The 15,181-nt window shown below is 36.0% G+C and overlaps 1 protein-coding gene across 2 annotated transcripts; it reads left to right on the top strand.

The window, feature by feature from the left end:
• The first annotated feature begins 5,192 nt into the window (after positions 1-5,192).
• On the top strand, positions 5,193-15,140 carry LOC130654335 (post-GPI attachment to proteins factor 3-like). Of its 2 annotated transcripts, none has more exons than XM_057456896.1 (2): positions 5,193-5,858; positions 13,704-15,140. In XM_057456896.1, the coding sequence occupies exon 2, from the start codon at positions 13,788-13,790 to the stop codon at positions 14,502-14,504; it is 717 nt and encodes a 238-aa protein (XP_057312879.1). In that variant the 5' UTR covers positions 5,193-5,858; positions 13,704-13,787; the 3' UTR covers positions 14,505-15,140. The 2 variants fall into 2 exon arrangements, with proteins under 2 accessions (XP_057312879.1, XP_057312878.1); XM_057456895.1 differs by having other exon boundaries at positions 13,435-15,140.
• Positions 15,141-15,181: the final 41 nt, after the last annotated feature.

Raw genomic sequence — 15,181 nt, 5'->3', positions numbered from 1 at the left:
CCCTAAAAACTAGACATAGCGAAAGAAAAAAGTCTCGACATAGTTCTTTATAAAGTACATTTCAACATAATATACTTTGAAGCAACTTCACGGAACCGAAATTATTCTTTTTGCGGGAATTAAGTTTGGTAAAAAGTTATTAAACTTGCGAATCCCAAAATTTAGTATTTGCCACGAAATTTTGTTTCATTTGAGAACAACAACAACTTTGCCACCAGGGCTATTTGCTTGTCAGAAGTGATGACGAATGATATAAAAGCGGTCTGCTCCGATTATGTTTGTTCTATAAGTGAGAAATAATATAAAAACATAAGTGTGCCTGCCCCATGTGTTCATTCTATAAGTTTTAAGTAATATTAGACTGTCGTACCATATAAGTCGGCCTGCCCGATTATTTGTGTTTTTAAGTAACATATGATATTGACTGTGGTACATAAACCGGCCTGTCCTGATTATGTTCCTTTTATAAGTGGTAAATAATATTTTTTAACTGTCGTACATAATGAGCCGGCCTGTTCTGATTATGTTGTCCTGATTATGTATTTTCTGCCCTGTTTTTAGCCGGGCCAAGCTGTCGTACATAATCTAGGCAGCGTTTATTATCCGGTCAGAACAGGATGACTGCCCTATGTTGGGCATATAAAATAAGTGAAACCCGCCTGGGATCAATACCTGGGACCCGAGACTGAGATTCGAGACCCAATACCGTCGTGCTATGCCCGAGACTTCACAACTCCAGTATCATTTTGTAAATACCATTGAGTCTTTTGTTTTCTTCTAACGCTTCTTTCTGCTATCATGTTTTATTGGTAGCGCGTCATTAAGATACGGGCGTAATTTAAAATCATAGGCGTCAAGGAGCCCTCTGAAGAATAACGTTGTTAGAGACACTCTCAGCGAGTGTTCATCATTCAATCAAAATGTTCCATTCGGAGTGTGCAGCTATACGGAGTACGGCTCCGTATAGGCATGCGTATACGGAATATAACTTCGTATTGAAACAATCTCAAAACAGTTTAAGGAGAAAATGGAAAGAGGTGATGTGCATGGCGCAATCAAATTGCTTACAAACAATATGAGTGGAGGAGTGCTTCCATTAGACGATGCGACAATTGCAACACTGAAGGAGAAGCATCACAAAGGACAAAATACTAATGATTACAATCTACTGCATGGCCCTGTTCAACGCATCAATCCGATAATATTTGATGCTATTGATGAGCAAATGGTACTAAAATCTGCATTGGCAACACAGGGTGGTTCGGGTTCTTCTGGTTTTGATGCTGATGGATGGAGAAGGCCGCTGATATCGAAAATGTATGGAGAGTGTGGCAAGGATTTACGATCGTCCATTGCAAATGTCACAAAGAAACTTTGCACCCAACAAATAAATGATCAATCGTTGCAGGGTTTTCTAGCTGCAAGGTTAGTACCACTTGACAAGCAACCAGGAGTCCATTGGGGTCGGGGAAGTGCTAAGGCGGATCTGTGGAAAGTTGGTTATGTCAATTGTTAAAGGAGATGTTATCATATCGGGGAGCAGGTTGCAGATGTGTTCTGGTCAAAAAGGAGGTAGTGCGGCTGCAATCCACTCGATGAGGAAAGCATTTGAAAGTGAAGGAGCTGAGGGGGTGATACTAGTAGATGCCGCTAATGCTTTCAATAACATTAATCGGAAAGCTCTTCTTCACAATGTGCAAATATTGTGTCCAGAGTTCTCAAATTATGTCGTCAATTGTTATCGTGTGCCTGCCAGATTGTTTGTCATTGGTGGAATTGAACTTCGCTCTAATGAAGGGACCACTCAAGGAGACCCAATTGACATGGCAGTTTATGCTATGGGAATTACACCACTCCTTAACATCATGTTGTCAACAATTGCTGATGTTCCAGATCAAATGGCAGCAGCATCAACAGGAAAATTGCAATCATTGAAGCAATGGTAGACCAATATTACAACAATCGGTCCACACTTTGGAGCCAAAGAAATCATGGCTAATTGTAAAAGAGGAACACTTTGATCTTGCCAAAACAGTGTTTGAAGGCACAAATTACAAATATCCAAAGATGGTGAGAGACATCTTGGCGCCGTTATTGGAAGTAAAACAGCCAAAGATCAATACTGCAAAAAGAGGGTCAAACACTGGTCTGATGAATTGACCTTGCTGACACAGATTGCAGTCACCCAGCCACAGGCGGCATATGCATGTTATGTGAGTGGCTTTCAGCATCGCTACTCATACTTCATTCGAACGATACCTCAAATGGAAGATTACCTCCAACCAATTGAAGATATTTTGAGACATCAATTTATACCAGCCATCACTGGTGTGAAAGTCATAAACGACACAGAAAGAGATCTTCTGTCCCTCCCGCCTCGGATGGGCGGACTTGGTCTTAAAAATGTCTGTGAAATTGCACCGATCGAGCACGAGAATTCAAAGCAGTTTACATTTAAACTTCAGAATCAGATACTTGGCACCACTGAAAATGGGGAAATAAAATCAATTGCAATGATTAAAAGTGAGAAGAACCAACGAAATAAAGAGAAACTGGTGCGAGTCATAGCCGAGTTGAATGAAGATCAAAAGAAAAAAAACGACTCCAATTGCCTAGTCGGTTCTTCAATCTGGTTAACAAATCTTCCCATCAAAGAGCTTGCGTACGATCTCAACAAAGAGCAGTTCCAGGATGCACTGCGTATTCGATATAACTGGACCCTACCTCGATTACCCACTGAATGTATCTGTGGAAGCAGTTTTGATGTTTCACATGCGCTGTCCTGTAAGAAAGGAGGGTTTGTGACATTAAGACATAACGAGATTCGCGACATAACAGCAAAGCTAATTGATGAGGTATGTGTCAATGTTCGAAGCGAACCAAGCTTGATGGCTCTAGATGGCGAGCAGTTTCAATATCGTACTTCCAATCGCAGCAGAGAAGCACGTTTGGACATCGGTGCTACTGGGTTCTGGACTCCTGGGCAAAGAGCATTTTTCGATATAAGGGTCTTTGACCTAAGTGCTCGAAGATACAGGGGTCTGGAGCTCAGCAAGTGCTTCAAAAGGAATGAAGATGAAAAGAAACGCCATTATAACGAGCGAGTAAACACCGTGGAATATGGGACCTTCAGTCCCCTTGTCTTCTCAAAAAATGGAGGAATGGGTCGTGAGTGTGGAGCGTTTTACAAACGACTATCAGAGATGATTGCTGAAAAGCGGGATGTCACAGTTCAACAATCGACCAACTTCATAAGGTCGAAGATCTCATTCAGTTTGTTAAGATCAACTTTACTATGCATCAGAGGCGCACGCTCATTGTGGGGTAGGGAACCTGCAACAATCAATGACATTGAACTCTCCAATTCTCTTTCAAGGATTGTAGGCAGCGATTAATCAATAATCTATTCTGTGAAGAGATTTTAAAATTCAAAATCAATCAAAACACTCGAACAATCAGATTAAATAGACAGTAGTACAGTACTAAAAAAATATATAACTTCGTATAGCGACATGTTTACTCCGTATAGACGGAAACATTTAAATATCTCAAAGCCGCGAGCGGCGCAGACAGCTTTGAGAGTATATTGCCGAGACTGGTTTGGATAGACATTAGCGAATGCAGCATGAGCGTCGACGTCTAAACTAAGCATTCTTATTAAAAATTTAGTCTGAGCTATTCCAGTTTAGAAAATTGTGCCTAAAACAAGCAAATAATTTGTGTAAGAAGAAAAACGTCTAAAATATGAGACAAGCATGCAGAGTACCAATTACCGTAGATAACAGTTCCAGCTAATAAAAGTTCGAGTTAACCGGTGTTCGAGTTACCGGCAGTACAACTGTATGATGTAGTTTACTATTTGCGTTTTGTATGAAGTTTATTTTTATGGCTTCCATTATATTCATTCTAAGCTTTATAACTTTGTTTTGCATGTTTCTATATGCAATAAAACTAACCATACAATCAATGACTTTCTATTATGTAACTTTAAAATTGTGTACTTTTATACCAGCCATTGTTAACTCATTAACAATACATCATATTCTGTTCCTACCAAACATGTCATACTCCGTATACTAAGCATGTCACACTCCGTATACTAAGCATCTTACATTCCATATATAAGCCTGTCACACTCAGTATAGTAAGCCTGTCACACTCCGTATAGCATACTTCGTATAAGCATGTCACAGTCCGTATGGCATACTCCGTATAGAATACTCCGTATAGCATACTCCGTATGGCATACTCTTATAGCAAATTCTGCATACTCCCCATAGCGAATTCTGCATAACATACTCTCGGTATCTCACAATCTGTATGCCATAATCCTTTTTTTGCAATCAAACTAATGTTCCCACACTCCGTATAACTACAATATACCTCGTGTGTTTACGATGGATAAAAAGTAGGTAAATGACGTGCTTGTCGTTTTAACTTGTTCTTTATGGTGATTATTTTTTATTTTATTTTTTTGGAAATAGTTTTAAACAGTTATACATTGCAATATTTCCACTTGAACATTCGTTGGCAGACTCCGTAAAGCTAAACCAAACTCTGTATAGCAGCACTCCGTATAGAAACCACACTCCCGTTGGCAGACTCCGTAAAGCTAAACCAAACTCTGTATAGCAGCACTCCGTATAGAAACCACACTCCGTACGTCACAAAAACTTATTGAATTTCCGCGCCCGAAGGCATAAGAAATTCTTTAAAACCGTCGTTTTTTTCTTTCGGAGCATTTTTTGAGAAAAAATCGACCCTGGGATTTCACGTTGCTCCGTTACAGATGTAAACTTCGTACCCAAGCTCCTTAACTACTGGGAAGTCTCGTGACGTTTCAGGCTAAAATTGGTATTTGTTTTCGACAAAATTTGGCACATTTAACAAAAAAAGTATGCTGAACATAATGGTCACATAATAATTTTGATTTTAGTCACCTAAATGTCATTTTAGGCCAAAATTGGTCCAAAAATTAGAACTACTTTATTTTCAACAAAATTTGGCACAGTTAACAAATAAAGTATGCTGAACATGATGGTGACATCAAAATTTTGGTTTTTTGTCACCTTAAATGTCATTTTAGGCCAAAATTGGTCCAAAAATTAAAACTACTTCATTTTCAACAAAAATTGGCAAAGTTGACAAAAAAAGTATGCTGAACATAAATGGTGACATCAAAATTTTGATTTTTGTCACCTAAATGCCATTTTAGGCCAAAATTGGTCCAAAAATTAAAACCACTTCATTTTCGGCTAAATCTGGCACAGTTAACAAATAAAGTATGCTGAAAATGATTATGGTACAAAAGTTTGATTTTTTGTCACCTAAATGTCATTTCAGACCAAAATTTATCCAAAAATTAAAACTGCTTTATTTTCGACAAAAATTGACACAGTTAATAAAAAAAGTATGCTGAAAATGATGGTCACATCAAAATTTTGATTTTTTGTCAACTAATGCCGTTTAAGACCATCAACGTTCAATTGCAAGACTTTCAACCATGAATGATAGGCTGTATTTTTTGTTAGCAATTTCTTTTAAAGTGTGAGTTTAATGACACGTTTCGTTTTGTTTGCGTTTGTTGTAAGATATAATGTAACTGGTGTGCTTTATCTTCAGAGGTTCATGCACCAAACCCCTTCGAATGTTTGGCACAATAACACAACGAATTAGCAGGTTTTCATCAAATATTTTGGTAGCGCGTGGAAATTCTTAGAGCCCCCAGGGCTTCTTGTATTTTTAATAATGGAGAGCACCGGAGAGTGTACGCTGAATCAGCAAAACATGGAGTCGAGAAAAAGAATCATAAAAACCCAAAACTGAACAACAAATGGTTGAAAACAGAAATTAAAAAGGTTTGTAGTCAAAATCACTTCATGGAACTAATGGGTTGATTTTGCTTGACCTTGTTTCTCTAGCTAGCTAGCTTCCTTTAAGGTATGTTTGCCATCAAATTTGGTGGCAAACAGACCTTAAAGGAAGTTAGGCCAAACACCATCATGCAAAGAATTTTATTTTTTATTACGGGTTTTAAGTTTGCATTTTTATGAAATTTTCTCTTGCAAGCCAATAAAATGCAGACTTTAGGTGAAAAGAGTCAAATTATGGCTAAAACTTTTTAGTATATGGCTAGTAGCATATTTTCATGTAAAGTTGCAGCATTTTAGAGAATCTTCTGGCTCTCTTTGTCTAGTTGTAGCTACCAGTATCCTGTATCCATTATCCTGGAATGGCATTTAACTATTTATCTTTGTTAATTCTGTTAAGAGCCTCCTTTTTACCAGAAATTGTTTATTAAAGCTAAAAATAAGACTTTTAAAGATATATACTTATCATAATCAGTATAAATCCTACAGAAATCAAATTGTCAATCTTTTACGTATAGGTAAAACTAATTACTATAAAAAGTTCTTTGACCAAAATATTAATAACTCTAAGTCAGTGTGGAAAGGAATAAGGAAACTCATCCTAAAATCTCTTTAAACATTAATAATCAGCTTGAGACTGATCCTAACATATTAAGTAACACATTCAATAATTATTTCACTACCATAGCAGACAAAATAAGACAACATATCCCACGCTCTAATAATACTTTTAAACATTTTCTTAACAACCATTCTGCTATTTTTTCTCCAATAAAGAAACATGAGGTAATAAAAATAATAAAATCTTTGGATCCAAACAAGGCAACTTGACCAAATAGTATTCCAAATAAAATATTGAATAATCTCCTAATAGACATATCTAAAATCTTAACAGATATATTTAATCTCTCTTTGGAAACAGGTATTTTCCCAAATGCACTAAAATTAGTTAAAGTAGTCCCCATCTTCAAAAACAAAGGTTCCCCTTTTGAAGTCACTAACTACATGTTGATATCTCTTCCAACATAGATAAAATTTGTGAAAAACTTTTACATTCTAGATTAACATCCTTCCTAAATAATCATAACATAATTAGTAACAAACAGTTCGGATTTCGAAGTAAGCATTCCACCTCTCATGCACTTACAGTCTCACTGAACAAATTTGCTCAGCCCTAGACAAAGGACATTTCTCATGTGGTCTCTTTATTGATCTGCAAAAGGCCTTTGATACTGTAGACCATGCAATTCTTTTATCCAAATTAAATCATTATGGGATTATAGGTTTGCCTAAGCAATGGTTTAAATCATACCTTCTCAATCGTAACCAGTATGTGTCTATCAATGGCCACAGTTCTAATCTCAAATCTATTCCAAATGGCATACCTCAAGGTTCTGTTCTAGGACCCCTCCTTTTCTTACTCTATATCAATGACATCCCTGATGCAGTAATTAACTCGCAAACTTTCCTATTTGCTGATGACACCTGTCTATTTTCTCATAAAGATCTCAGCATTATCAAAAAAAAAGTTAACCTTGATCTAAAACTCTTACTACAATGGCTGAATGCTAATAAGATAGCTCTTAAGGTGACCAAAACAGAAGTTATCCTTTTCAGAAATATCAGGAAAAAAAAAAACTATGACCTCAAGTTGAAACTAGGTGGTAAACGTCTCTCACTCTCATCATCAGTCAAATACCTAGGGGTTTACTTAAATGAAATTTTAAGCTGGTTCTATCATTATAACACTCTTGCTCTTAAACTTCGTAGAGCCAATGGTATTCTCTCAAAATTACGTTATTACTTATCTCGGAAGACCCTACGCACTGCATATTTTGCCCTTTTTCACTCTCATCCATCATATGCAACTCAAATCTGGGGTCAAAATCTTCCACTCAACTCTCGTATTTTTAAACTACAAAAATCTGCAGTTCGCCTCATAACGTTTTCTGAATATTATGCCCACTCTTAACCACTCTTTGATACTCTAAATATACCTCCCCTTGCTGATATAATTTTCACATTAAACGTTTTCTTTGTGTATAAAACTCTTAACAACTTATCTCCTTCGTATATACAAAATTCTTTCAATCTGACTTATCTGCCAAATACACATGTATAACTAGAGGATGCTCCTACAAACTTCTTTCTATACCATCTATTAGGACTTTAACATATGGTACAGATTCTATTCACTATCAAGCAATAAAAAACTGGAACTCTCTCCAAAAGCATTTCAATTCTATTGATCTTACCTCATTAGTCTTTCTAGACTTAAATTATTTACCTGTACATTTCTCCAAAAAAATCACAACTCTTAAAATGAATTTTTTTTTTTCATATTGCACATAAACAAAAATAATTTTGAAACTATATATACATTTATACATTTATATATTTCATCATCATCATCATCATTCTCGGCTTAACGTCCGTTTTCCATGCTAGCATGGGTTGGACGGGGTATATTAATGACCCTCTTCCAATCTGATCTAGACTGTGTTAGATCTAAACTCAACTTCCTCTCTATCAAGTCTGTCCTTATAACCTCCTGCCAAGTCTTTCTCGGTCTGCCTCTGGGCTTTGCCCCAGGAACTATCAAGTCTCTACACTTTCTTACCCAATTATCCTTCTCCATTCTTTCCAAGTGCCCCAGCCAATTCAATCTTCTTATCTGGATAACATCTTTAATTCTACAGAGACTTAGCCTGCTTCTTAGCTCATCTGAACTCTTTCTGTCTCTCAGACTGGCATTACACATCCACCTAACCATTCTCATATCATTCCTTTCTAAACGGTCAAGATCTTCCTGCTTCACTGCCCATGTCTCACTACCGTACAACATAACACTTCTTACACAGGCCTCATACAACCTACCTTTTACCTCAATTGACAGGACTCTGCTAGTCAATAAAGGAAGTAACTCTCTAAACTTTTTCCAAGCAGAACCTATCCTGCAAGTAACACTTCTTCCAACACCCCCTTCACTTCCCAACATATCACCTAAGTAACAGAAGTTCTTAACTATCTCTAAGGAGCCACTGTTGTACATCATTAAAGCTGGAAATACTTCATTCTCTATAATCTCACCTTTGCAACGCTTGCATACAAACTGTATGCCAGCTCTTAACCTTCCACTAATACTACTGCACTTCTTATGTACCCAATGCTTGCAAGTCTGACAAAAAATTGAGTTACTACCAACCCCTTTCCTGCAAACTCCACAAGGCCACTTTCCAACTACAGGGTCACACTTGGCTGCAATGCTACTTATCATGACTTTAGACTTTGCTGTGTTTACTTTCAGCCCTTTCTCTTCTAGTCCTTTCTTCCACTTCTCAAACTTTTCAACTAATTCTTCCATCGACTCTGCTATGAGAACCAAATCATCTGCATACAATAACTCCCATGGGCAACCTGTTCTGAACTCCATCGACAGCGCTTCTAAGACTAGAATAAACAACAAAGGACTAAGTACAGAACCCTGATGTACACCAACATTTACACTAAATTCATCACTAAGTGAATCGTTAATCCTGACACGACTTCTAGCATTGCTGTACATAGACTGAACCATCGTAACTAGCCACTCATCTACACCTAATTTTCTCATAGCCCACCAAATAACTTTACGTGGCACTCTATCAAAAGCTTTCTCTAAATCTACAAAGGCAAAATAGAGATTCTTTCTCTTTCCTAAATACTTTTCCTGAAGCTGTCTGAGTAAAAATATTGCATCTGTAGTGCCACGCCCTGGAACAAAACCAAATTGCATCTTATCTATATCAATGCTTTCTCTAAGTAACTTATCAATCACTCTTTCAATAACTTTTATTACTTGATCAACCAACTTCAAACCTCTATAGTTACCCCTTTCTAATGCATCACCCTTGCCCTTGAAACAATTCACTATTACACTCGACTGCCACTCACTCGGAATAGCACCATCCTTTATAATCTGGTTAGCAAGACTTGTAATAAGCTCAACTTCAATATATCCAGATGCTTTTACCATCTCTGCAACAATACCTGATACTCCTGCAGCCTTGCCAATCTTCATTTTCCTAATAGCCTCCACTACCCATTCTGTCTTGATCTGCATGGCTGGCCCTTCTACGACATCATCATCAGACAAATTATCCTCGTCCCAATCAAACTCAGTGTTAAGCAACCTCTGATAATGATTCTTCCAAGCTACCCTTTTCTCCTCCTCTGTGCTAGCCAAAACACCTTCATCATTACGTATACACTTCTCACCTACAATATCTTGATTAGTCTTCTTCATTTGCTTTGCTATCTTGAATACCTCATTGCGCTGGTCTTCCCTTCTTAACACATCTGCAAATCTGTTTCTCTCTGCTTCTGATTTTGCCTTATACACTGCTGTACGAGCCCGACGCTTAGCTTCTAAGTAAATATTTTTACTACCACCTGACTTCCACTCTTTCCAAAGTTTCCTCTTTTCCTTTATACACTGGTCAACCTCATTATTCCACCACCAGGTCTGTCTATGTCTAGCTGGTCCTTTCGTCCACCCACAGGTATCATCAGAAGCTTCTAGAAGACAATTCTTCAAAGTAGTCCAAGTACTTTCAACATTGTCACTATCACATTGACTATTATAGGCTAACTGCTGAACTTTTGCACTAAATTGTCTTGCTACAATCTCTTCCTTCAGCTTCCAGACTTTTCGACGGAGCCTGTACTTTCCCTTGGCTTCTCTGACACTCTTCAAGATAATATCACAAACCAGCAACCTATGCTGGGAAACACACTTTTCCCCCGATATAACTTTCACGTCCTTCACCACTTTCTTGTCTGACTTTCTAACCAAAAAGTAATCTATCTGTGTCTTACAACCACCTGACTCATATGTTATCAGCCTATACTCTGTCTCTTACTGAATGATGTGTTGCAAACCACCATACTGTACAATCTATATAGAAGCAAATAAATACTACTACTACTACTAGAAAAAGGGGTGGCAGCATTTATTCAGTTGTTCTACCTTACTAATTACTCCCAGTGCCAGCATTTGGTCCAACTTTCTTTTTCGGTGGTTGCAATGATGGAAATACTACATGATGCAGAGCAGAGGGTCTATAGCAATTCGAGAGATTATCAAGACTATGTTTAATTTAAAACAACACTGAACAGAGCTATTAAGGAAATAAAACATGCTAAAATATCATTAGCAAAAATTAGCAAAAAACATTAAAAAAGAACCCAAAGCATTACAATAGAGCCTGTGCAGGACTTAGATAGTAACATTATCCACAATCATTTTAAACTGCTAATACGTTCAATGAATACTTTGCCTTGCTTTTTTTACACATGAATTATTGACAGAGCTTCCTGACCTTTGCCAAATGTATTTTAAAAATACAAAACGAGTCTATTGAAATAACAATTGTCTTTAACAAACTGAAAGCATTGTTTCCAAACAAGTCACAAGGCCCTGACAACAGTATCCTTCTGTACTAAAAGAAATGTCTCCAGAGCTGCGGTGATGATGCAACTTTGAGTTTTAGTAAGCAATGTGCAGAAGCTGTATCAAAAGCAAACAGAACCTTAGGTTTTGTCAAACAAACATTTGCGAAACCAAGAAGAACTTTTGTGTATTATACAAATCCCCAGTGAGACCTTGCGTTGAATGCAGCATACAATTATGAGGACCATTCCTGCAAAAAGACATTGACAACAGGATGATCTTATCTTGTAATGACTGCTTAATCAGATATGGAAATGTGCGTATTTTGCATAAGTTGGACAACATTGCTAAATTGCTTAAAAATCTTTAAAACATTGCTTACCAATGTTTTAAAGACTGCTATAAGAAGGCAATAACTTTAAGAATAACGTAATAATAACATATAATATTTCCTTGGTCAGTGTTGTTAATTGTTTGATGTGGCAATGCTCATCTCATGCATATGATAGACAGGGTATATTCCTCGATATTTGTTAGCCTAGCCATGTAAAATATGCACATCGATCTATCTATCTATAGTCTTGTTTTTGAACCATGCAGGTTCACATGCATGAACAGGTTTTTAACAGGAATATCAGGGAATTCCATGAGATGCGTGCGATCGCACGCGCACGCGCCCACACATGTGCAACAGCTATTCAGGCGTGCCATTCATCGCACGCGCTAATTACGCTCTTTACTTGCGTAAAATAAAAAAAATTAACGAAGGAATTATAAAAGTTGATTTTCTACAGCGTAGTTAATACATTTTTTTTAAAAACGTTAATTAAACGCAGTGTTTTTTTTCTGCCTGTGTGAAATTAAATGTATGTTGAACATTTTATTTTAAAATTCGTAATTGTATAAAAGAGCATAACATACTTGTTTTACTTTTAAAAATCTAAAGAACAACTTTAAATCTAGAAATAACTTTAAACTATTCCAAACAAGCCGTCTCCCAAAAGCTAGCAAACAAAACTTGAAACCTCAATAAATAAAAAATGACTCCCATTTTTACCATTTTTATAGATAATAGATAACCTACGGAGAAAATATAACCCTGGGAACAAGGTTTGGGATAAATAGCACTACAAACAAAATGGCAGACCATTGCAGTAAGTGCAACGTGTGGCATGTGTCAGCGTCTCTTCGTCCACTGTTTAAATTTAATTATATGGTATTTAACCTATTATAAATTACTTCCTACAACGAACCAAGGTGTTTTGTTAATATATTTAGCACTTTTACACCACTTAAAGAACACTCACGGGACTGATAAGCGTGAAATAAACCAGGAAAAAAATCGAAAAAACGCACACGCAAATTTTCTAAAATATATTTACGCGTGCGATGTGTAGCACGCGTGTTGTTTTCTTCGTGGAATTCCCTGAATATCATGGCATGTTTTACAGAGAAATGGTGATTCAGAATTTAATTCATTACAATTCCCCCCTTGCTTTGTTACAAATGCAATTTAATACAACTGATATTGAGATGCATGGTTAGGTGCACAAATGGCATACACCCATGTACCTAACTGGTTTGGATGTGCACAAAGTACTCACCTATGGACCAAGCAACCTAAGAGTTACACAAAAATGTCCATTTTAAATTTTTAAAGCCCTTGGATTGTGTCAAATACGCTAAGTTATACGATCAGTACCACCAATGATAAATGTCTTATATTTGCCAAAGGTGTCATTGTCGTATGGTAACAATTTTTGTGGCCATCTTGTTCTGCCAAACTTAAAACTTACTGCCATTTGTAGATCTAATTATATGTATTAAATTATGTGATACTAGAAAAAGTGAAATAAATACAAAAACGGCCCAAATCTTTGCAGGTTACAAAGATGTAATTTTTCATTTTAAAGTTGACCAATAAGAACTTTCATTTTGTGAATTTTCAGAGATACTTTTAAAGTAGTATTATTATTTTATCACTATTTTCATTGTTAACCTCCTAAGTTCAGAATTGTTGTTTGTAGAGTAATATCTGCAGAGATATTTAGGTTGATATCATCTTACCTTAAAGTTTGAGCAAAATCTGAGAGGTGGCTGTTTGTAAAGTGGGCATGTGTGCTTCTAATTTAGATCCAGTATGGATTTGCATTTTGTATTGAAAATCCACTTTAAAGATTTCAAGTGCAATTCTGGAAATTATGATATATATATATAATGTAATTATGTAGTAAATACTTAAATTTTATTGTGTTGATCAGGATGGTTTTTTGTACTAATATATATATCTGCATAGAGACACCATTTTTTAAGGAGAATAGGGTAGGGCTTGCGAAAAAATAATTTACAGTATTATTGTTTTATTTTCCATATTATATTCATACTTTAAATAAATTTTTTAGAAGAAGAATTGTATTTACACATAGGAAAAAAGTACACCATTGCTTCTAAAAGAAAGAACAAATTATATATGTGCCTTTTGTGTCATGAGGACCTTCATATTGACATTTTGTATTTATCTAGTGTTTTCATTTTACAAAGAAATTTTAGCTTCAAGTGGCGATAAAGATATTTATTTTCAGATATGTGTTGAAAAATGTACTAGTTTCCGAAATAAGGAGAAGGTTATTCTATCTTGGCAGTTGCAGGGGCTACTATGGAATCACAAAAGTGATTGTGAGTATGGCTGTATGATGAATGTAACAAAGGAGAGAATAAAATTTAATCAGCCAGTTCTACAGTATTTTGGAAAATGGCCCTTGACTCGTTTCTTTGGTATTCAGGAGCCAGCCTCTGCTTTATTTTCATTTCTTCACTGCATTGCACAGATATTTGGTTGGCTGCAATACCAAAAATTTGTAAACAAGAATTACGAATTTTACTCCTTAACCAAAATGCAATTTAATATTAATATGATCGGCTGGATTTGTGCAACAGTATTCCATACAAGAGATTTCTATTGGACAGAGAAATTTGATTATTTTAGTGCAGCAGGTATTATTGCATTATCAATATATACATGTTTTGCCAGAATTGCTGGAAAAACGAGTGATGCCAAAGTCTATCTTTTTGGAATAATTTTGTTAATAATATTCTCTCACCATATATACCATATGGCATTTGTGCATTTTGATTATGGGTATAATGCAAAATTTTGGAAACAAAAACAAAATTTGGCACAGTTAACAAATAAAGTATGCTGAACATGATGGTGACATCAAAATTTTGGTTTTTTGTCACCTTAAATGTCATTTTAGGCCAAAATTGGTCCAAAAATTAAAACTACTTCATTTTCAACAAAAATTGGCAAAGTTGACAAAAAAAGTATGCTGAACATAAATGGTGACATCAAAATTTTGATTTTTGTCACCTAAATGCCATTTTAGGCCAAAATTGGTCCAAAAATTAAAACCACTTCATTTTCGGCTAAATCTGGCACAGTTAACAAATAAAGTATGCTGAAAATGATTATGGTACAAAAGTTTGATTTTTTGTCACCTAAATGTCATTTCAGACCAAAATTTATCCAAAAATTAAAACTGCTTTATTTTCGACAAAAATTGACACAGTTAATAAAAAAAGTATGCTGAAAATGATGGTCACATCAAAATTTTGATTTTTTGTCAACTAATGCCGTTTAAGACCATCAACGTTCAATTGCAAGACTTTCAACCATGAATGATAGGCTGTATTTTTTGTTAGCAATTTCTTTTAAAGTGTGAGTTTAATGACACGTTTCGTTTTGTTTGCGTTTGTTGTAAGATATAATGTAACTGGTGTGCTTTATCTTCAGAGGTTCATGCACCAAACCCCTTCGAATGTTTGGCACAATAACACAACGAATTAGCAGGTTTTCATCAAATATTTTGGTAGCGCGTGG

Source organism: Hydractinia symbiolongicarpus, chromosome 8 (genome assembly GCF_029227915.1).
Source record: "Hydractinia symbiolongicarpus strain clone_291-10 chromosome 8, HSymV2.1, whole genome shotgun sequence".
Classification (NCBI taxonomy): Eukaryota; Metazoa; Cnidaria; class Hydrozoa; order Anthoathecata; family Hydractiniidae; genus Hydractinia; species Hydractinia symbiolongicarpus.
The sequence above is the reverse complement of the archived record's forward strand: the minus strand, read 5'-3'. Positions and strand labels throughout refer to the sequence as shown.